Below are 23,984 nucleotides of genomic sequence, written 5' to 3'. Positions count from 1 at the left end.
TTCTGGTGTCCCCCTCTCCCAACCCAATTTTCTCTGATGCTTTTTATATAGTTTTTGAAAATTCACATTTCCTTGCATTGCCAGTGGCTAGAATAAATATATTGGGTCCTGACAAATATTACTGTTTTAATAAGCCATTTTAAAATCTGGATTTCGCTGTCATTTGTTGACGAGCATTTAGCTTGTATATTAAAGAAATGCACCTTCATGTTTTGGTGTCAGGTTTGTCCCATTTAAAAAAGATTGGACCTAGGTCTATGTAGGATGTGAAAGGGAAGGAATACGGAAAATATTTTCCAACTCCCTAGAACAGGCTATGCACAAACACAATTCTTTCCATTGTATCCTGTGCACTTGTGAATTTGGCATGCCAAAAAAACACTAGGGTTCCTGGAGGTGGGAAAACGGAGGGTGGTGAATGATTGAGGCAATTGTCATTGCCTTCTGAAGGCTTCATAGGGGAGAAGCAGGTGGCAACCTGTTTGTGTTGCTCTGAAGATATCATCCTCTCTTGCAGCAAATACAGGTGTGCAGCCCTTCTTCTCTGCCCAATACCAGTATCACCAGCAGTTTAAAGCCACAACCTTGACCTGTATGTCAAATAGTTTTTAAATAATCCAGAATAGTAACACAGCTATCTACGTAATAGTATTATTTACTTTTGCAACTGTAATTGTTTAAAAAGGACTAGTTTACACAATAAAACGTAACAAAGTAAATGAACCTTGTGGGTATTAGTGAATGAGGAAACAACAGAGGACTTGATCCTACCTTCATACTCAGGCAAAATTCACAGTATCTAGCTATATGCTCACGTTAGGGATGTAAAAGAATAGTCAATTAGTTGACTATCTGATAAGCTCTTAAATAAGAAGTAGAAAACTTCTCCTGGAGAATTTTTTAAAAAACCTTGATAAATTCATAAGATATGAAATAAAATATATAAATAATTATAGCCAAGAAAAGAGGGAAACATTAGAGAAGAAATACCAAGGCAGTTTTAATGTCCACAAGGCCTATCTATAATCCAGAGTTTGTGGAGGGAGAAGAAGGATGAAAGAAGAACAGAAAAATAAGGAGGCATAGCATTCTTATAAATACTGCTGTCCAACAATTTCATTATAATTTCACACTGTCATCTGTAATTGTGAGAGAGACTAGATAGCTCTTAACTACAGTATACATCATGTTGGTGTCAATTTCAGTGACATCACTTTAAAAGGCAACAGTTCCATGAATCTCTCCATATGAAGCATGTAGGGGGTGGGGAGGATTTAAAAAATCAGTTAAGCTGATGCCTTAAAATGTGATCCTGTCTGCTTTGTGTACATTACACTTCTTGGATGGCCTAGTGCAGCGATGGGCAACATAGGCTAGTGAGTGAACTGCATGAGTGTCTTTCCTTCATCTCAGGGGGCCACAAGGTTGTTGTCAAGATGGTCTCCTCGGATACGGTAGTTTTGTTAACTGCGCTTGCGTACCTAGAATTTGCAGGGTGTGCTGATTTCATCCAGAGTGCTGTTGTGGTTCAGAGCGGGCGCGCAGATCTCTGTCAATGTTGTGTGCAGTCTTCATGCACCTCGCTTCACGTGCCCTTGATTTACATGTGTGTCACTTCGGTAGTGCCCATAGGAAAAAATAACTTGAGTGAAAACCAGTGAAACATGGCAACCATGCACGTGAGCAGTGGTAAATGATGTCTTGTGGGCCATACATAGAACCCTGATGAGTCACAGGTTGCCCATCACTGACCTGGTGGTTGTCTTGATATGTTTGCCGCAGTACTCTCTTTCTTGCTATTGTGAAATGTGGTTGTTTCTCTCCACCAGTATTTCAGTGGAAAAATGTCATTAAATGATTTTGGTATCTTTTGGAGTAAGGTGCTATATATTTGTAAATGATTTATCTATTTGTATCAAAACCTGAGTCTGAATTTCTTTCAGATAAATTGTATTAAATGCTTGGTCTAGCTCAGGAGAGGGCAAAAGGACCTCTGCGAGCTGCATTTGGCCTGCCAAGCTAGTTGACCTGGCCTTCTGTGGCCCTGCCACTCCCTCTGCCCCCAGTCTAATTGGGGTGGCCTGTGGTCACTTCAAAAATTTCTGAAGTGGCCACCAGTCAAAAATTATTGCCCACCCCGGTCTAGCTCTTGAGAGCAAAACTTAAGTCCAGACTTCTTAGAGCTGAAGGACATATACATTATTTATTAACAAATATTTATTAATATTACATTAGTGTCTAGAATGCAACCAAATCAAGGCCTTATTGTGCAAGTCACTGTGTAAACATGGTGTAATACTTAACAGTTGTGAATTACCCTGAATTTTGCTGCCATCAAAATAGGAATATCAGGGTCTTAATTATTCATATTTCTGACATCTACAATGATTTCCCCTTTAAAGAATGCTACTTTTTATTTTAACTTTGTTCTCTGTCAAATATTTTTGCAAAATGATGTTTAGTGAGAATTTCCAGTTCTTTAAATAAAACAAACCAAAACCAACCCATGATCTGTGAAATAATCCCAACAGCTAATTCAAGAGGATGCAGATGTTAGGGAGGGACTTGCCCTATGGGCAAATTATTTTTTTTAACTGTCCATTATGAGATTTCCTTGCACCTTCCTCTGAAGTGTCTGGCACTGGTTACTGACAGAACTAATTACTGAATTAAGCGGACAACTGGTGTGATCCAGTTTGACAACTTCTCTGCTATACTTAAGGTAGTGATGGTGAGGTAATTCTGGGGAAACCAGTTAGAATATGTTTCCTTTGCTTTGGAGAAGTCTAAATTCTATAAAGTTATCTCTTCTCAGAAAGAGAGCTGTAAAATTAAAATTCCAGAATCCTTTCAAGTATTCTCTGCATGCTACTGGTTCAAATATTACACATCTCAGCTCACCTAGTAAGAGTTGAATACAACAGCATCAATATTTGTTTCAAGTGTGATTCTATAATTTATCTTGGAAAAATATATTTCTATCTAAGTGCACCCTCCCCCGAGACTTTAATTTTTCTTTGGTGAGTATACACCAGCATGAATAAGAATAATAAAATGTGATCTTGCAACTCTACACCCTGATTCATCCATATCAGACCATGATGCATTTGGAGTCCTGTACTGAGTAGTACTTACATACATGTTTTCAGCAATCAAATTGTATGTTTACATACAGTAAAGTTATGTCGTTAATCCCACTGAATCACATATGCAAGCATGTAGGAACCTGCAAATTTGAGCCTTTAGTTTACACACCTGACTAGACTACTATTCAGGGATGGTATTAAAATATCAGTTAGAAGCTTCTGTAACCTGAGAATTGCAGTTAATGTATTTTAAAACTTGCATGACTCTTGATGCCCACCCCTCCAACAAAATTTGCTTGTTGCTTCTTTGACCCTTCAATAGTTATGATTCATTAGTGGTCATCACAAAATAACTTCTTGAACAGAGTTTACTTTTTATACATAGAATGTATGCAAAAGAAACTTGATTAGATCTGATATTATTTACAGACCATCTTAGAAAGCAAAAGCTTCCCTGGATTTTGATTAGAATATTAAATGAAATACAACAGTGCTACATTTTTGAGTTGATATTTTAACTACAAATTATGAGGAAATCTTTTTGTAACACTGAAGTGGAGTCTGAACAGTCATCATTGAAGAAAATCCCAGTGGCTGAATAATATTGTAGCTAAATGGTAAAGTGATGCTTTACAATTTGTATTGAGTACACGATTAGTTTATTAAGGGACCGTTGTGGCTCTGCAATTTGAATGTAGTAGGAGCTGGATGTCCTCCTACATTTAAACTTCAGAGCCGCAGTGAGGGTAGGTCTGGGACCTGGTGCCTCTGCCTCTTTTTCCCTCTGCCCCCCACTGTGGAGACGGTGCTGGGAGGAACCGGCTTTTTAGCTTAATCAACTACTCTTTTACATCCCTACTCCCTGCGAGCACTGGCTCCCACCTGCCCCTCCCCCCTCCCGTATGTAAATGTGTAACTGCTAAAAATAATTCAGCGGTTTAGAGTTGCCAGATGGTTTAACAAAAAATAACTGAACGTGCGTGCCCCCCCCCCCCAAAATGGGAAAAAATTCTGTGGGGGGGAAGGGGAGATGAGAGTTAAGTGCAAAAAAAAAAAAAGGGGGGGGGACACACTGAGCCTGACCCTGGGAGTGGGGGGAGAGCTTGTACCATATCTTAAACCACTTCTTCCAGTTTGGGGTCAAACACTAACCCCCAATGCACTCATCCCTCCCCCTGAATCAGGCCCCCCAGTCCTCCCATCGCAATGCACTCACCCCTGCCTCAAAGCCAGGCCCCCCACAGCGTCCCCCATCCCAATGCACTCACCCCTCCCCTGAGCCTGGCATCTCCAGTGCTGAGTGTGCCCCGGCCCAATCAGATTCTCTTCCCTCGTCCCTCTCCAGAGAGCCAGGCACCGGAGGAATGGGACTGCTGGTAAGGAAATCTTACTTTAAAAGTCACCGCTCATGCAGCCTGGACCAGCTGCCTCGGCTTGCGGTGTATAGAGGGAGGCATCATGTGGCCAGCTGTTGGGTCTCTGCTCAAAGGGTCACGTGGCCAGAGCAGAGTGTGCTCCGCTCCCATCCCAGCCACCGTGGTGCTCCCCTACCATAGTGCCCAGCAAGTGTTCCCTTGTGCCCCCTCCCTTGCTTTGCCTCTTCCGTGCGCCTCACTCCTCTGCCCCGACCAGACGTGGCAGGAGAAAATTGTCCCTGCTGGGCTTCCATCTGAGGGAAACAGGAAATACCGGACATTTCACATGTCCAGTATTTTCTGTTTTTTTTTTTTTTTTTTTTTACCGGTCAGGGTCCCCAAATAATGGACAGTTCAGGCGAAAACTGGACACCTGGCAACCTGTTTACACAACCACATATTAGTTAACATCCCTGATAAATACTTACAATATTTATATATGAATAAGATTGTGATACCTGGTCATTTTATAGTACTCCAGTTCCTATGGTGTGGAAGGAAGAAAGACAAGATTGTGTTATTTTGACCATATGCATGTTTCCTTGAGACATTAAAAAGAAAATGGAAAAACTAAAGTGCAAAGTAAACATGGGTTCTGCAGGAACAAGACTACATCGCTGTACACTCCACTCTCAAACTACACTACTGAATTTGTCTAGAGCTCTGCTCTTCTACTAATCAAGCTTTTTCTTTTTCTTCTTTTCATTTCCTTTGTATTTAATTGGTGGACATTAGGCAGCTAAAAAAATTTGCTGAAGAAATTATTCATTTTGGAATCATGAGCATGTTGCTTAGTAGACGATATCAGTGAGTCATTACGTGTGCTTATCAAATTGTATTTTCTCAATTTGATTAGCTGCATAAGTCTGTGGCCCTCTAGATCATTTCATCCTGCATGTGTTTTCTTTCATTGCCTGGCATTAACCTACTGATCATGTTCAGTATTTGGTTCAGTTAGCTCCCTATCCTTCTATACATTGCTATTCATAAAATACACGGCTGATTGTTTTGTTTGTTTTATTTGTATTGCGGTAGAGCCTATCAGTCCCAATGGACTGAGATTGGGGCCATGTTTGTGTTGGGTACATTTAAAAACAAGACCGCCCTACTCTAAGTGTCCACTTCCCCCACCTTTGTTTCCCTTTATTTTAGGGGTGTAAAATCCTATTTAATTGGTGAACTATCATGTTTAACTGGTTAATCAATTAAAGAGGAGGGATGTCATGCTGTGCACAAGGGCTGCATGCAACCTGGGCTGGGCCCGCCATGGACAGGGGCTGCTCTGGCCAGATGTCCAAAGCAGCCCCTGACTGTGGTGGGCACTTCGGGGCTGGAGCAACCCTCTGTCCATGGAAGGTGGGGAGCTGCTGCAACCCCTATCAGTTAACCATTCACATCCCTACTTCATTTAAGCTATAAGGAATGCAACATGCAAATAGAGTGCTATGAGTAATTGCTAATTAGCTCCACATTCTTCCTTTGCTTCCTTTATTCAATGGTGTTGGTAGTGTTTTATGTTCAGAGAAGGCTTATGATGGCTTTATTTTAATAATTGACCTGTAATAAATTATTCTCTCAAGATTTTTGCCATTCTGTGTGGAATAGACAGAAAATGGATATTAATTTTTTCTGAGTTACACCTGGCTTACTGTCACAACTGCAGTAATCATCACATACCAAATTATTTCTTTACTTGTGCCTCTTTTTTTTTTCCTTCAGAGAACTGTGTTACGGTCTGATTTATAAGGTGTATGATTCCAGGCCCCTCCAAATGCTTTTAGGATAATGTAAAATACAGCTTTAAGTTTAGGTGTCCTCTTTTCCTTTTTCTCTCTCCCCGCCCCCAGATTCTAAAGTGCATTAATCTTCATACTATTTTCATTTTCTTTATTTGTTTTCTAGTTGTTTACCCCCATCTCTCCCCATACTTCCTTTCTGTGTCTTTGTTCCCGTTTATCTCTGTTTGTATTGCCTTCTCCAGTCTATACCTATTCTGAAACAAAAAACAGGACTGTGTAGCACTTTAAAGACTAACAAGATGGTTTAATAGGTGATGACCTTTCGTGGGCCAGACCCACTTCCTCAGATCAAATAGTGGAAGAAAATTGTCACAACCATATATACCAAAGGATACAAATAAAAAAAATGAACACATATGAAAAGGACAAATCAAATTTCAGAACAGAAGGGGGATGGAAGGGGGGAGGTAAATGTCTGTGAGCTAATGATATTAGAGGTGATAATTGGGGAAGCTATCTTTGTAATGGGTAAGATAATTAGCGTCTTTATTCAAATTTGAGTGTAAAGTGTCGAATTTAAGCATGAATGACAGTTCAGAGGATTCTCTTTGAAGTGAAGTCTTAAAAGGTCTTTGAAGTAGGATGCAGGTAATCAAGACATTGAGACAATGTCCTTTCTGGTTGAAATGGCAAGAAACTGTTTTTTCTTTGTGATCCTGTCTTATATCTGTTTTGTGGGCATTGATCCTTTGGCTAAGTGTCTGAGACGTTTGTCCAATGTATATAGCAGATGACACTTTCGGCACATAATTACATAAATTATTTCTGGATGTGCAGGAATATGTGTTCTTGATCTTATAACTCACTTGGTTGGGTCCAATAATGGTATCAGCAGAGTGAATATGTGGACAAAGCTGGTAACGGGGTTTGTTGCAAGTGAAGGTACCAGGGTTGGTATTGTGTGTGGTATGTCCTGTGGTTGTTGGTAAGAATCATCTTGAGGTTAGGTGGTTGTCTATAGGAGACTATGGGTCTGTCTCCCAGAGCCTCTCGGAGTTTAGTATCCTGTTCCAGTATAGGCTGTAGTTTATTGATAATGTGTTGGACAGGTTTAAGTTGGGGCTAATTATCTTACCCATTACAAAGATAGCTTCCCCAATTATGACCTCTAATATCATTAGCTCACAGACATTTACCTTCCCTCCCCCCCCTTACCCTCCCTCTATCTCCCTTCTGTTCTGAAATTTGATTTGTCCTTTTCATATGTGTTCATTTTTTTTATTTGTATCCTTTGGTATATATGGTTGTGACAATTTTCTTCCACTATTTGATCTGAGGAAGTGGGTCTGGCCCACGAAAGGTCATCACCTATTAAACCATCTTGTTAGTCTTTAAAGTGCTACATAGTCCTGTTTTTTGTTTCAGCTACACCTGACTAACACAGCTACATTTCTACCACTATACCTATTCTGGTGATTCCTCCTGTTTCTTTTTCTGTACTCTAATTTTTAAAATCTTTCCTGTGGCCCTATACTGTATCGATTTTCTTTTTTAACTGCCTGTTCCCATGTTTGCCCTTTTCTTGCTCATATTCCAAAGGAGACTTTCATAGCTTAGCACGAAACCATTTGTGGTAGAGCACAAGCCTGTGGGAAGATCTTGTCTAGAATTCTCCCCCCCCACCCTTATTTTAAATGCTCTTAGTATGTTTCCTTTGGTACCCAACATCAAGCAGATGATAATTTCCTAGCAGTGGAGAAGTCAGGTATTTTGAGGTTTTTTTTTAGAGTTGTCAGTAGGTTCTGTCATGCTGTTGACCATTTGTGAATTCTAGCTAGTGTGAACATGATTGCTCTTGCAGGTTTTGTTTTTTGCCCAGTGTTAGCGGTCCCAGAAGTGATTGCAAGTGTGTAATTGTTTAATTGGATACAAGAACATATTGTATGATTTGTTTCAAATGAATGGAATTCCATAAGGCATATTATAATTGTTAACCATTGGGAAGATGTAGGATCAGATTGTTCTTGACCTCTCATCAAGAACAGAGTGTAGGGAAGGTAACACAACTCTCCCGTTATTTTTTCATGTATTAAGAGTCAGAGAGAATTCGTAAAAGCTCTGTTCTTGTGGGAGCATATGAACTGCTGCTCCTTTGGACAAAAATCAACCAAAGTAGTTGTTGCTAAAACCTAACCTTTCCTTTGCGTTGGCCACTATAAGGATTAGTCTACAGTCCTTCTTGAAACATTGAACTGTAGTAGTGAAGATCTGTCACATCCTACCCCCTCTCCACAGCTTGAAGTTGTGCCTAATGGCAAAATTTAGCCCAGAATTAGTTGAAAGCTGTGGTGAGGTCATAGTGTATTTTTAAATACATTGTAGGTGTGACAAAGTATGTTTCACAATCAACAAAAAGTAAATTAAGAAAAAGCCATTGGTATTTGGGTAGAAAGAGCTGCTTTTATGCCTTTGTGTCTTTCCTAAATGTTGTTTTACTTTCGGTGCATCAAGTTACCTTCAGTTATATTTGTGGCACCAGTGACTTCAGGTGTGTTAAATGTCAAAAGAGCATACACTTCTAACAGAAAAACATGCAAACATAACCACATTAACTAGCCAAAAGTTATAGTAAGCACTGTGGTTTAGCCTACATAAGTACTATTTAAGTTGAGACAGAGTAAGAAGAGCCAGAAAATAAGACATAAATTTATGGTTGACATTCCATGCTTTCATGGCTTGTCATTGAAGGAAGCATTCTGTATAACATTAGCTCTTCTCTCCAGAAATGTCCAATAACAAATTAAGGACACTGTCACTATTGAACTTTAAAATGTTAATTGTATTTTATATAATTTTAAAATGCTAATCCCAAGGAGTTCCTTTGATAATAATTTCTGGTCTTTTGTATTGTCTTTTTGTGGATATTTGGCAGACTGTGTATGTATGTATATATGTGTACAATAAACAATAGAATACAATTGAATAAAAACAGATAGCCATTGTTTGAAAACTTCCTATTAAACAAAAAAATTTTTGTTTATGCATATTTTTGAAAGGAGCGGAAGAAAACCTTTCTGAAATTGAGATTTGGTGAAATAGGGCAAGAGATCATGGTCTTGTAGTGCAGCCTAAAATTTAAAAATGCTTTGAGGAATAGGTCAGCTGATTTTGACTCTTGTCCTATGTCAAAGCAATAACTGAAAAATCCAAGTGGTGTATTCAGGGCTCTACCCATGTTTTTAATTTTATGTTGAACAGTTTGACTTTGCTTTAATAACTTCCCAGGTATCCGTATATAAAACTTTCAATTTGTGAATATCTGGAGGATGAAGAGGTGACATTAGCAGCTAGTATGGATGTACACACCAGATTAGCTTGACTTCCTCCTTTGGCATGATGACTGGTTGAGTAGATACTACATTTGGACTTCAGCAGGTCTTTTGACAGTCCCATGTGACATTAAGTAAGCTGTGGAAGAAAGCTGTGGAAAGCTTGACGGAACCACTATTAAGTGGATAAGAAATTGGTTAAACTAACAAATTGAGTAACTATTATTGGAATGATGTTGAATTGGAGGGAGGTCGCAAGTGGGGTTCCAAAGGGATTTGTTCTGGATCTTGTGTTGTGTAACATTTTCATTAATGACCTGGAGATAAGAATAGAAAGAATACTGATCAGATTTGCAGATGACCCCAACCTATAAGGGCTGCCAAAACTTTGTAAGATAACTAAAATTCAGAGGGATATTGATAGATTGGAGAACTGGGCTATAGACATCAGTATTAAATTCAGCAAAGGCAAATGGAAGTGTTACCCTTAAGAAAGGAAAAACCAAATGCACAAATACAGAATGAGGGATAACTGGGTTGGCAGCAGCACTTTGAGAAGGATATGGGGGTTGTGGTGGATCACAAGCTCAACATAAGTCAGCAATGCAATGATGTTGCAAAAGAAGCAAATGCAATGTTAGGTTGCACTAACAGAGGCATAGCATGCAAGTCACAGGAGGTAATAATGCGACTCTTCTCAGCTGGAGTACTGTTTTGTTCACCACTGTATATAGAAGGATGTAGAGAAACTGTAAAGGCAAGTGACAAAGGTGATCAGAAGTGTGGAATGCAAGTCATATGAACAAAGGCTGAAATACCTCTGTTTAATTTGAAAAAGAGGAGATTAACAAGGGTTGCGGGGAAAGATGTGATAGAGGCCTTCAAATATTTGAAAGGTTGCCATAAAAAGATGGAGAAAAGTTCTCTTTTGCTGCAGATGGAGGCACAAGAGACAGTGAATTCAAACAACAGTGACAGCATAACAGATTTAGATTAAATCTCAGGAAAATAACTGTAAGAACAGTAGGACGAGGGAGCAGACTATCTGGGGAGATTGTGAAAGCATCTTCACTGAAGATTTTTGAAAGCAGTCTTCAGAGTAACTTGTTTTGGATGGTTTAGACACAACAAATCTTGCATCTTGGCAGGGTATATACTGTGATCCATGCTCCTGCTAACCCTATGATTCTATGAATATTCTTTCTGCTTTAAGCCATCAGGCAACACCTTTTTCTGTTCTTCTCAGCTATACTTGCGTAGTTCACACTCTTACAGTCTATGGGAGATACTTGTTAGTATGCATCTATCTTCAATCCCTAAACTATTAGAAAAATGATGCCTTGATTGTTTCTAAAATTCCATAGGCTATTTATATTAAGGGTTTGATTGGTAATTTAAACATGTTCATGTTCTATGGTATGGGTGTGATGCTGCATCCCCTTATTTTTATGGAAATACGCTTTTGAATATGAATGTGTATAACTCAAATATGCTTTATGCAAAACAGAGCAAGTAACATATCATTCAAGAGCCTACAGACTGGGTATATTCTATTTGTGTGCATGTATCATTCTTGTATGTGAAGTTAGCAATATAAAGTGTAAACCTGTTTGATTAATTTTAGGTCTTGTAGTTAAAGCCATTAGTGGTACTGAAGGAATTCAATGGCCTACTGTTCAAGGCAATGATTTGTAAATGGTTTTGCTTTTCTTGTAAGCCTGAACTGTGGTTGATCCTACAAAGACACGTTCCCATGTCACGTAGTGCTGGAATCTATCTTGAATTAGGTATTTTTCCATGAGGATGGGAAAAATTGAGCAATGAATTTCCCAGGGCAGAAATCTTATTTAAGGGAGGGGAAGCAATCAGTGATAGTCTTCAGCTGGCTTTTGACAATGCTTCCCCCACCCTAAGAGGATAAACACAAAGGCTACGTCTACACTGGCCCCTTTTCCGGAAGGGGCATGTAAATTTCATGAGTCGTAGTAGGGAAATGCGCGGGGGATTTAAATATCCCCCGCGGCATTTAAATAAAAATGTCCGCCGCTTTTTTCCGGCTTTTAAAAAAGCCGGAAAAGAACGTCTACACTGGCCCCGATCCTCCGGAAAAAGCGCCCTTTGAAGTAGGAATAAGAGCCTCCGGAAAAGGGCGCTTTTTCCGGAGGATCGGGGCCAGTGTAGACGCTCTTTTCCGGCTTTTTTAAAAGCCGGAAAAAAGCGGCGGACATTTTTATTTAAATGCCGCGGGGGATATTTAAATCCCCCGCGCATTTCCCTACTACGACTCATGAAATTTACATGCCCCTTCCGGAAAAGGGGCCAGTGTAGATGTAGCCAAAGAGAACAAAGAACACTAAAAAGGGGAAATGTTGTTAGACCCAGGCCAGAGAAGATCAGCTCTGACTTGAAGGATTTTACCTGAAATAAGGACTAAGATGAGAAATATGATTTGCAACTGTTTGTCTGTATTAGGCTTAGTTGTCATGTTTGTTTTTTGTTTTTGTTTTAGACTAGCAGATTTACCCAGTGTTATCCGGGTCCCTCAGGGCAGGACCTTTGGGATATGGGGAGGGTGCAGGAGATTGGGGGGAGGAGGGTGGGTGCAAGAGTGAGGGTTGGGAGATGAGGCACAATTCAGAGTGGAATCCCTCGTCCAGCCCTCCAGGGGTCTGTTCTCTCCTTCCAGCCATCAGTGGCCTTTTTTATCCACCTCCAGCACTGTGGCCAAGGGCCAGGAGGGGTGGGAGAGGATGGTGGTTTGGCTACCCCCAGTGGACACTCTGCAGAATAGCTCTCCCTATGGACTTGCTGCCCCCAGTGGACACTCACATTGAACAGCAGCCCTTCCCTATTGTATGTTATGTAACACTGTCCTTTTCTTAGGGCTTCTAGTTGTTCTGATAGAACCAAACCCTGACCTAGCTTTAAGTTAGGAGAAGAGGAAGCAGCATGCCAAATGTGGTGGCCCTAGCTCTTACCATTTAGGAGGAGTTGTTAAACAAACAGACTCACAGTCAGACACACAGACATACTCTTATACATCTATTAGGGATGTAATAGTATAGCCAATTAATTGATAAGCAAAAGCTTATGGGTTAATGCTATAGACTACACGCATTCCACCCCACCCAAATTTTTTAGCAGGCTGGCCAGCAGTCCGGCTCAGTCCTGGCTTGAAATGGGTCTGGGATCTACCCCTGCTGCGGCTCTGCATTTAAAGTGTATTAGGAACCAGGCAGGCAGGCAGCCTTGCTCAGTTCTGGCTCGCACTAGCTTCGGATGCTCAGACCCATCCTAGACCGGGGCTGGTGCCACCCTGCACTGCTGCCTCTTGATCAGAAGCAGCAACAAAGGGCAAGAGGCAGCTGGCCTGCAAGGGGAGCTGGTTTTTAAACTGGCTCCACTTTTGGACCAGCTCTTGCCTGGTACCCCGCACTGCTGCTTTGGATACAGAGGCAGCAGCATGGAGTAGCAAGGGGATCCTCAGCAGTGAGGCCGGAGCACACTGGCTGCCAGGATCTATCCCGGTCATAGTGAGTTTTAGTAGAATCAAAAGCTCTGCAGTTTCCAGCTAAGTGAATGCATAGGCAATTTTGTGTCATCCCTACAGTAAATCATATGGAATTAATCACGAAGTCATCGTGTGATCTATCAACACAATTTCTATGCGCCACCAATGGGTTGCAGCTGTGAAATGGCTAATACATTCCTAGGAAGCATCAGGCTAGGTATTTCCAGCAGAGGGAGGGAAGTTTTAGTTCCATTATAGGAGGCTCTGGTGAGACCTCATCTGGAATATTGCATGCAATTCTGGTATCCCATGTTTGGGATGAATTCAGACTGGAACAAATGAATAGCAGGGTTATCAGAATGATTCCTGGAACCCTACGTTATGGAAAGAGACTCGGAGTTTGGATTGTTTAGGCTGACCAAAAGAAGGTTGAGGAGAGAGATGATTGTGCTCTATTAATATGTTAAGGGGATAAATATCAGAGAAGTTATTTAAGCTAAGCACCAGTGCTGGCACAGGAGCAAAGTCATCAACAAGTTTAGGCTTGAAATTAGATGAAGTTTCTAATTATCAGAGAGGTAAAATTCTGGAAGAGCCTTCAAAGAGGAGAAGTGTGGGGTAAAAAACTTAACTGGCTTTGAAGACTGAATTTGATTAAATTTATGGAAGTGATGGACTGCCTAGGATAGCCTACCTACAGTGATATGTAACTGATATGCAACTGTTAGTGCAGGTTGGACCTCTCTGGTCTAGCACCCTCGGGACTGGATCGGTCCTGAACGAGGGAATTTGCTGGTCCAGGGGAGATCCCCTGCTATCAGCCCCCCCAACCTGCCTTGCTGCCCCACTGCCTGCCCTACCTGCCCCCCTGCCATGCTGCTGCACTGCTGCATCTCCAGCAGCCCGGACTGCCATGTCCCTGACCCCAAATCCATTACTGGCACTGCTGCGGCTGTCATGTCCCCGGTCTTGCTACTGGGGCTACTGCACTGCTACGTCCTGGGCCTCGCTACTAGAGCTGCTGCAGCCCCGACTATGATACTGAGGCTTCAGCCCCAGTGTCACCAGGCTCCAAGCCACCAGCCCTCTTGCCACTGGGCTCCCAGCCAGGACTCTCCAGTTCAGGAATATCCATTGTACTGGCAGACCCATGGATATTGCTGGACGTGGGAGTTCTGGTAGCAAATATATTCAATGTCCAGTGATGGGATGCTAGATTGGGAGGGCTCTGAGGGCACATCTACACTAAAGGGGAAGGTCAACTTAAGAGACTCAACTCCAGCTACGTTAATTACATAGCTGGAGTCAACATATCTTAAATCACCTTCTGCACAGAGGGAGGTCGATGGCAGCAAACGCTCCCATCAGTTTCCCTTACTCCCTGTGAGGAGCAGGACTACTAGTGCGTACGGAGCACCCCCCCCTGTTTGAATTAATGGGTCTTTACTAGACCTGCTAAACTGAACCCCCGAAGATCAACTGCAGTAGCTTTGATCTTCTGCATAGTGCAGACATGGCCTGCGTGACTACAGAGAATTCTTTCCCAGGTATCTGGCTGGTGGATCTTGACCACATGCTCAGGGTCTAACTGATCCCCATATTTGAAGTTGCAAAGGTATTTTCTTTTTAGTCAGATTGGAGGAAATGTTGGGGATTTTTTCACCTTCCTCTGCAGCATGTTTCACAGGTCACTTGCAGACCAAATGAGACTACAGTAAGTGGTGGATTCTTTGTAACTTGAAATATTTAAATCCTAATTTGAGGACTTCAGTAACTCAGCCATGGGCTATGGGTATATTTCAGGATAGGTGAGGTTCTGTAGTCTACAATGTGTGGGACTAGATGATCGTAATGGTCAGTTTTGACCTTTAAAGTCTGAGTTAATGGTTTTCATTTAAAATTCCTTTAAATGGTTTTACATCAAAATATTCTTCTGTGATTGGGTGTAGCCTTTGAAAATTTTGGAAACCCAGTTAATTTTCCCTCTGTCTTTTTGGTCATTAGCCTGTGATCCACAAGTATTCTTATGGGAAATACTTAAACTTCCAGGTTCAAATGCACAACATGAATAAACAAAGAGAAAAATGTGTGGGTGCTGAAAAAAATAAGATTTAAATAACCAGCTATATGGTATGCTACAGTTCGTAACCTCTGTATTCACATGCACAACAGTGAGAGCTGCTGTGTGCTGAACACTTTTGAAAATCTGGCACATCATTTGGGGCCCTAAACGAGAGCTCTCTTGACAAACTTGTCCTTAAGCTGTAGCTGGGCAGATTTACTGAAGGTTCATTTTGGGCATTGTATTGGATAACTCGAGTATGACCAATAGCTTGGGAGTTATGAAGGGTTCAACACAAGGCAAGGAGCTAGGATCCTGCTAGCAGAAAGACTTAGGCCTATGCTGTCCAAAAGGACTTGAGAATCTTCAGATTTTTGTCAAAGGTTCAGGTGTTTCCGGAAATGAAAGGTCTGAAAACAGCCACCTTTTTTGGCATCTCTATCCTATCCATCCAGGTTTCTTTTACATTAAAAATGGAAATCCTGAGCAAAAATTATTCTGAGTAGTTCAGTGTTAAGAGATTCAAGCCATTCAGAATTAGGGATGTCACTGGTTAACCCATGGTCCGACCGGGCTGAAGCACCCCCCGCCCAACATAGGCAGGGGGCAACTCCAGCCTGTCTGAGCCCACTGCACTGCAGTCTGGGGGTGCTCCAGCCCGGCTGGGCCCACCCGGAGCAGCCTGCAGTACAGTGAGGTGGGCCAGGTCTGGCCCGCACAGTCCCCAGCCATGGAGCCTTGCTCCAGCCATGTCAGGCAGGGAGCTGCTTCAGCCCAGCCAGACTGCCAGGTAACTGATAAATATCACCCAGTAAGCATCACCTGCCCTCATGATCCCATTTAAGTGGTTAACTGGGATTTTACATCCCTATTCAGAACATTTAAACCCTTTCCAAACCACTCTGTATTCTCAGAGATAAGGCCACTCAATTTAGGCCTTCTTTCTATTAGGAGGAGATGTGTTTTTACTCATGTTAGCTAGCTCTTTTTTCTTGGTGTGGCTGCACCCTGGCAGATATTGGAAGTTTGGTATTTAAGTCATGTAAGCTGCTTGGGATATCCTAACCTGGAACTGTAGAAATACCGTGTCACTGGAAAGTGGCACTGGAAAGGCCTTTTGGTATGTGAGAGAGGATATCACTTTAAAAGTTCCAAAATTTCTTTTGAAATACCACTTTTTTCAGAAATGTATTTCTTCTGTTCTTGTTTTAGTTTCTAAAGAGCTGAGTGAGTTGCCATGGGGAACCATGCAGGAAAACGAGATCAGAGCGCTGAGAAGCCTATTAAGGTAAGAGGGGGGAAAAAACCCCTGCAAGAGGAAGGCTATATATTAAAAAAAAAAAGTGTGAGACAAAATGTAAATATACTTGCTAAGTTTTTTGTTACTATTATGTATAATAATCTATAGTTTCTTTAAAGTTGAAAAAAGTCCTCATGCTGTATAGTGAAAAATGGCTATTGGCTTTGGTGGATGTAATGAAAGATGTGAAATGGTATTCTGCCAGTCTGAATGCATGTTGGCTCTAAAGCCAGCTAGTCATATCGGAAAGGGACATTATGAGATGTAAAAGAATAGAAATGTAGCACATATTGAAGTAGGAATGTCCTGGCAAAGTCACTAGGTTTAACTAATTTATTATGGGAACTATGTAAAAGACAGCATAAGAAAATACAGTGGAAGCTGAGAATCTTACCCAATCATATCAGCAAGCGCTAAGGCCTTGAGAAGAACACCTAATACTATGATACAATAAAATTGGGCGTTTTGGCCACCTAACAACTAAGAAGCTTTCCCAAGTTTGTTGATATTTGTTGTTTTCCAGACAGAATAATCAAAAGCTTTTTTCTTTCACGTGGTGCTTTCCCCATCTGGGTTCTACATTTTGACAGGAGGGGGGGAAAAAAGTGAATGCGCAGAAGTGATTTAATCTAGTAGAAAAATTAGTGTTGTTTCCTTCTTGTTAGTAGCTATTACTCATTTTGACACTAGAAAATGATCATGCCTATTGGACAGGAACTGTACTTCATCTGGAGGAATACTGGTATTTCTCATTGTTATGGCACAAATGACCAATATGCCTCCCAGAAATAAGAGCAGAAGTAGTATAGAGGTGTTTAGACTTCAGTGTGTCTTTTTTAAAAGGCAGGGTTGAGTGGTTAGAAAATAAGTAAACATGCTGGAAGGGAGAGAGAGAAAATAGCAGAAAGAGTATTATTAAGAGGGTGATTTTGTTGCTTTCTTTACATGTAGCCATAGTTGGTATGTTCATGCCATGCTAAGCACAGAGGGACTGTAACCCAGAGGTTCAACTCTAATGCACATAATAATAAGGTGTTGGATTCTGTTGTAATTAATGCATCAGGTTAATATGGATTACTGCTTATTTCACATTTGACAAAATTAAGTCTTTTTTTAACTAGATAAAGGCCACTCATGTAGGCACAGTGAACATCAAGTTTAAAAAACATGTATGTGGAGTTGGGATGTGAATGTAACTGGTTAGCGTCACCCTTAATGGGAGAGGCTTACCAGTTAAGGGTAACCTGTGGGGCTGGAGCAGCTCCCTGCCTGGTGTAGGCATGGGGCTGCTCCAGCCCTGTAGGGGGGAACTGCTGTGGATAGGGGCTGCTTCAGTCCACTCCAACCCCTTCCTGTGGTGGGGGAGACAGCTCCAGTCCAGCAGGGAGACGGGGACCATTCCGGCTGGGCTGGAGCACCCTGCCCCCATGCTACCCACACACTTTAATCAGCTAACTGGTTAAATTATATGTTTGAACGGTTAACCAGCTAAACAGGATTTTACATCCCTAACGGGGAGACTGCTTGGAAGAAAAGGAAACATAAGGTAGAATGTTGCAGTTCTTGGAACATTTTAGTTTATGGACCGACTTTCCTTGCTGAGTATTTGTAATTCCAATCAGAGTGATGAAATTTACTTGAAAAATTAAATATTTTATTAAGGTGGAATTAAAGTTGTTGTTTTTGCTAAGCAGTGACTTCTGCCTTCCATCTCCTCTTGGAACATGGGATTTCAAAATCCAAACTCAAATATTAGCTTAACTGAGCATTTCTAGTTTTCTGTCTCCATACATCTCTGAAACCAGTGTTAATATTACATGAAAAGGCAAGTCAGAGACTTGCAAAAAAACAGGAAATGCATGGTTACAGTACTATGCACGCAATGCAACCAAATCATTTTAACTCTGCTCAGGGCGTGGCAATAGGAACTGAAAATATCGTAGTACTATATCCTTCATTAGCAAAAGCTTCTGTTTTTTTTTCTTTGCACACTACAACTCTAAATCTAGTTTCTCGTTACTACAATCCCACAACATGTAGTGTAGAGCAATTGGTATTTGTTTAACAGAGATAAACCCAAAGATACCGCACTGTTTCTCCCGGTTTGCAGGTGTGCAGACACAATTTTAAAAAAATCTAGCAATACATTAAGCGATTTCCAAAAAATAGTTTCTTGTTGCTTTATGCTAATTTTTTCCAATGCCCAAAGGAATAATATAAGAAACTGTATCTCAGTAGTTGAACCCCTTGAGCAAATTATCTCAGAATTGCACTATAAACTGTACTGTAGGTTCTGACCTGACATTTTGATTATTTTTTCAAGCTGACTTCACAGTGTGTATTGATTTTACTTTAGTTTTTTAGGGAGGTTTAAAGAAAAAACATGTTTAAACCTTAACTCTGAGGTGGCTATTTGCATTCTCATAATACATTTCTTGATTGCAGCTGCTGACATTTTGAGCTGGTATTGAACTTCGTTTACTTTAAAAAATACCTTGATTCACTAAATGACAGAAACTAGGGAAATAGAGCTATAAGATGACGATGATTTGCATCAAATTATGATAGTCCAGAAAACTTAATTGGGCAGGTTCCCAAGTGATGATTTCCCATACTTTGACATTAACTTCAGAATGTTGCATTTATTTTGCTTTATAAGTGCACCATGCTAAAATATGCTGTCCGTAAGTAATTAAAAGGAACTACAGGATTAGGCTTGGCAGAATTCCATTTTTATTTTTTATAATTTCACCTAATATTTATTTTTAAGCATTTTATTTTATTCTTTTTTTTTTTTTATATTTACACTTAAGGAAATTTTCTGATCCCACATCCCATATTCTCAGTAGACATTGATATTCAACAAGTTAAAATGTTATAATCTGTTAAATACTATCAACATTACATGTCAAACTATACAAAGTAAATATTCTTAAATTAACAATTGATACCTGTTTTTTTAATATTTGTTAACTAGTCTATTTATAACCAGCTTAATTCAAAAGTCTAAAACTCACTTTATTTTCTCAAGCAACATTTTTATTGTTTGTAAAAAAAAAAATGTTTTATTTTTATCAACTTCTGTGAACAGTAAAATAGAAATTTACTGATGATAAAACCTAACCTTATCTAAGAGGGATAAAACTTTATAATAAACCAGAATGTATATTTACTGTAATCAATAACATATTCTGTCTCCTCTTTTTTGTTCTTTTACCTGACATCTTGCACTTGTACAGTTTTGTGTAAGTTGACAGTCATTCAGTTCCACTTAATTCTTTTTTATTTAATTGGGAGCTGTTGAGCGCTTGCTGCTTTTCAAAAGTGGGTTATCTTGTTGTTGAAACAAAACAAATATTTAGGCATCCAATTTTGAAAATAATGGCTTCTATCTATGTAATTATATTGTAAGTCTTAGAGAATCAAATAATTGGCTTTCCTTCACCGGCCTGAATTTCACCTAAGACTGAAAAGGTGCGGACGAAGTGAGGATAGCTCTGCATTATTGAATTTTTATCAGCCTTAATTCTGAGCCATTATTATAGTTCACCTTAAATTGATGCTATTAATATGTTGCAAACCACAATACATTCCTTTTTGATAACTACTAGAGTAGTCCACCTCAGTGCAGCATTGGCTCAACTTCCCTTTGAGCACATCATCTCTTCAAAGCTCATGGCCCCTGTTAGCACATTAGGCAAAATTCTGCCTTAACTTCAGCTCGCTCAGGATCGATAACTGAACTACAACTGGGGATATCGCATCACCTTGCCATAGTCATATTCTTGACAGACTAGCTGAATATGTTGTAAAGTACGGCAGCTTTGAAACACTGACAAAATGCATCAAGTGCTGCTTCAAGCCTCTAGCTTTGCCCAAGAGCTTAGGAGAAATTTTGTTTGTTCCAGTAAATTAATTTTTCACAGGCAGAAACTTAAAACATGTAACAGTTTAAAACAAAAACAAACAAACAAAAAACCCCTACTCAACCAGCAGTTCAATGTTTTACCTGACCCCTCTAAGTCTTGGTTTTAAAATGAAATTTTAAAAAATGTTCGTTTGTACAGAGAACAAGACAGCTTGTGTTCTTTTGAGGATGGTTTATAATAGAGATGTTAAGGACTAGTCGACTATCTAATAAGCAAATGCTTATCGGATAGTTGACTAGTCACTCCCCTCCTCTCAGAGGCAGCGGGGGGGGGGGAGGGGGGAAGAGAGAGGGCTACTTCAAAGTGGCAGTGCTGCACGGAGCCCCAGCTGACCTCACGCTCCATGCGGCACTGCAGCTTGGAAATGCTGCTGCAGTGTTTCAAAAGGGCAGCACCGTGTGGAGACTGGGATCAGCTGGGGACTCCTGAGCTGATCCTAGGCTCTGTGTGGCACTGCTGGTTTGAAGTACCTCCTTCACACACACACCCTTGCTGCCTCCATCTTACAAGATTCTTAACATCCTTAGTTTGTAGTGGTTTATGAAATACTGCAGTGTTTAGGTGACGATGGCTAGATTATACTTATTTATTTTTAACTGTGTGCAAGGGGTGGTATGTAGCAGTGCTATTCTATGGACACCACAGGGAAAATGATTCCTGAAAGGATTCCCAGGGATAATAGCTTGCTCCTGTCCCATACCAGCAGCAGGTGTGTTTTTCTATCCTAGGGCTCAATTGTGTTGGCAGGTGCATGGTGAGGGTTGGGTGAAGGACAGAAGGGGTAGAATCAATATTCTTTCAGTCCACATTACACCAGACAAGAGAAGTACTTAGGGTATAGCTCATTTGTCAACCACACACTCACTTGCAGAAGAGATGTGGAGAAGCTGAGCAAGGAGGTAGGAGATAGATTTATGCCCTATGTATTTATGCCCTTGGCCATCATGTGTTCCTTGTAATCTCTAAAATTGCATCCTCTCTGTTTAAGTATACCATGTAACTATGAAACAAAATATGTTGCTCCTGGGGACCTTATCTATAAAATACAACAAGAAGTCCTGTGGCACCTTAAAAACCAACAGATTATTTGAACATAAGCCTCTATGGGTAAAACCCATCTGGTCAGATGCATCAGTTGAAGTGGTTTCTACCCACAAAAGCTTGTGCCCAAATACAACTGTTAGTCTTTAAGGTGCCACAGGATTCCTCGATTTTTGCAGATATAGACTAACATGGCTACTCCTCTGAAACTTTTTACCTTATCTGTGTTTCTCTTTTCAAAGACTGTGTTCCACACCAATGGCTGACTAAATTAGACATTAACTTAGTTAAATATTGATCTTCCCATTATTGAAGCACTCCTATTTCCCGTTACCTTCTTTTCTTCTCCTTTTATTTATCTTACCCGTTTTATGCCAAGTACTTTAAGCCCATTACTGCTTCCTATTGAAGTCAATGGAGAGCTCTACAGTTGAGTGGAGAAATGAAATCTTTGGACATGAGGATCAATATTATAGCTGTAATAGCCATTTGATAGGCATTGTAGATGTACACATAAAAGATTTGCACGCCGTCATTTCTGTTGCCTCATTTCTTGCTTTTCAGAATTGCCTAAGACCCAGACCAGCTATGTGGTTTTTACCAGGTGTTTCCGCCTACTGCGCAGTACAGTGTGGCAACCAGCAGAAAAACACACACAGGATTTTGATTTGAGTTTTATTTCTTAGTATTTAGTAACATTTTTATGGGACTTAGAAAATCAATAAAAAGCATGATTTAATTTTTTAGTGCAAGAGATGTTTGAAGAAAAGATTAAATACACTTTGGGAATATTCTATTTTTTTATTTTTTTTTTTTAAAGGCTAAAGCAAGCAGTCCATATAAAGAACACTTGGCTCCCTGGCATCTGGAACAAAGCAGGGTCCTACTCCCATGCATAAAACAAGCAGGGCACAGATTTGATTCTTCAACTCAGAGTACAAGTAGAAAGATTGTGACAGAGAAAGTTTATAACATTATTTGTTCCTTCCCTGTTCTGCATGGCTGTGGTTTTCTTTCTGTGGTTTTGCTGTCTTTCTCGGTGCAGCAAAAGGGTGCATATCATGGTGTATTCTTTTTTGTAATTAGAGGTAGTGATTTAGAAAGTCCATCATTACACCAGAATTTTTCCTTTGAAAGCACAATATCACAGGGGGAAAAAAAGTTAGGACGATGAGGAAATTTCATTAAAAAACGTAGAAGAGGGTAGAGGAAGGTTATCTATTTTGAGATATAGTGGGCATGTTCAACCAATGAGTTTCACAAAATGCACAACTTAGAAGTTTTTCTGAAACTGAAAAGTTTTCTGAAAAGTGATTTGGGAATGAGAGAAAATCATGCTTCTCTTGGGGTGGAAGCAGTTCCAGGCTTATACAGAAAGTGCTTAGGTAGGGATTATTGATGATTGTATATTTATTTTCAAGTATCCATAAATATGCTAAGTGTCTCACTTATAGAAAAGAAAGATATGGTGCCTTCCCCAGAGAATGTACAATCCTTATCTGCAATCCTCTAGTGTGCTTTGTGCATGTAGATCTCATTGAAGTCAATGTGGCTCCACATAGAACAACTTACAGGGTAATTAGGGGGCAAGAAACCTGATATGAGAGAAGAGCAGTTGTTGGTAAAAAGTCAAGATTTGCATGCCTACTGTTAAATGCTATTAATAGTAGAGCTGGCTGATACATTGTAAAATGTGCAGTGTAGACAATTTTTCATCAATTTTGAGTTTGTTAGAGTTAATACTATTTGGAAATGAAAATCTTGGAAGACTTCATACTGCTTTTCATTCGGTTCTAATTATTACTTGTTAACAACTTGGGCCTGATGTGGCCGAGCGTGCGAGGTTGTAAACGTAAAAGTAAAGGGAGAAATGAGCCATAGTTACAGTCTTCGCAGTTGTTTGTGTGGAGGAGTTGGCCATTGCTGTGTCGTCCTATTGGCAGAGCTAACCAGCTGCTGAAGAAATTGCTACTTCAGTCTTGTAAGGGTTGTGCATCAGGAACCTTCCCAATGTGGCATTATGTCTCTAATGCACAGTGCTTTCTGCTTGTTCCTTGTAGCCTTAAATGCCCCTATTTTGGAGTAAGATGAGTGCCTTTTCAAACAAGGGTATAATGAGATAATTTATTCAATCAGCAAGGAGATTGAAAAACTGTGGTGCTGTGTAACCCCTCATTTTTGGTAACTTCTCACCTGAAAATAATACAAGAAAATAATTAAATGTACAATGTTTGTAATTTGTGACAAGACAGGAAGGGATGTGTTCATGGCAAAGAAGGTGTGAAGCAGACATCTGGAGGTGAGAAGCAAGGAACTGTTTCTCCCTACCCAGATTACTTCATTGTATCATGAACACTGTAACGGTTCTCAGATCAGCAAGCTATCTCACATGTTGGAATGTGTTGCAATACCTTATGTGAAACAGTGAGCTAAGTGATGATGAGCAGGAATTTTCCCAAACATAATTGTTAATTTTAGAGTGTAGAACACTAGTTTTACAATTTTAATTATTCCCTTCTTAAATTAGTACCTAATTATTTATGTAATAAAACTGTTACAAAGTCTCTGTGTG

The 23,984-nt window shown here is 40.2% G+C and overlaps 1 protein-coding gene across 5 annotated transcripts in view; it reads left to right on the top strand.

Moving 5' to 3' along the window:
- The window catches only part of MBP (myelin basic protein), a 167,493-nt gene that overhangs the window by 23,973 nt on the left and 119,536 nt on the right, over positions 1 to 23,984 (top strand). For all 5 annotated transcript variants that reach the window (XM_075921091.1, XM_075921095.1, XM_075921093.1 and 2 more), the window contains exon 2: positions 16,355 to 16,430. In XM_075921091.1, the coding sequence (XP_075777206.1) occupies positions 16,380 to 16,430 (51 nt within the window). In that variant the 5' untranslated portion in view covers positions 16,355 to 16,379. The remainder of the gene's footprint in view (positions 1 to 16,354; positions 16,431 to 23,984) is intronic.

The sequence above is a fragment of the Pelodiscus sinensis genome, chromosome 2, assembly GCF_049634645.1.
Source record: "Pelodiscus sinensis isolate JC-2024 chromosome 2, ASM4963464v1, whole genome shotgun sequence".
Classification (NCBI taxonomy): domain Eukaryota; kingdom Metazoa; phylum Chordata; order Testudines; family Trionychidae; genus Pelodiscus; species Pelodiscus sinensis.
The sequence above is the reverse complement of the archived record's forward strand: the minus strand, read 5'-3'. Positions and strand labels throughout refer to the sequence as shown.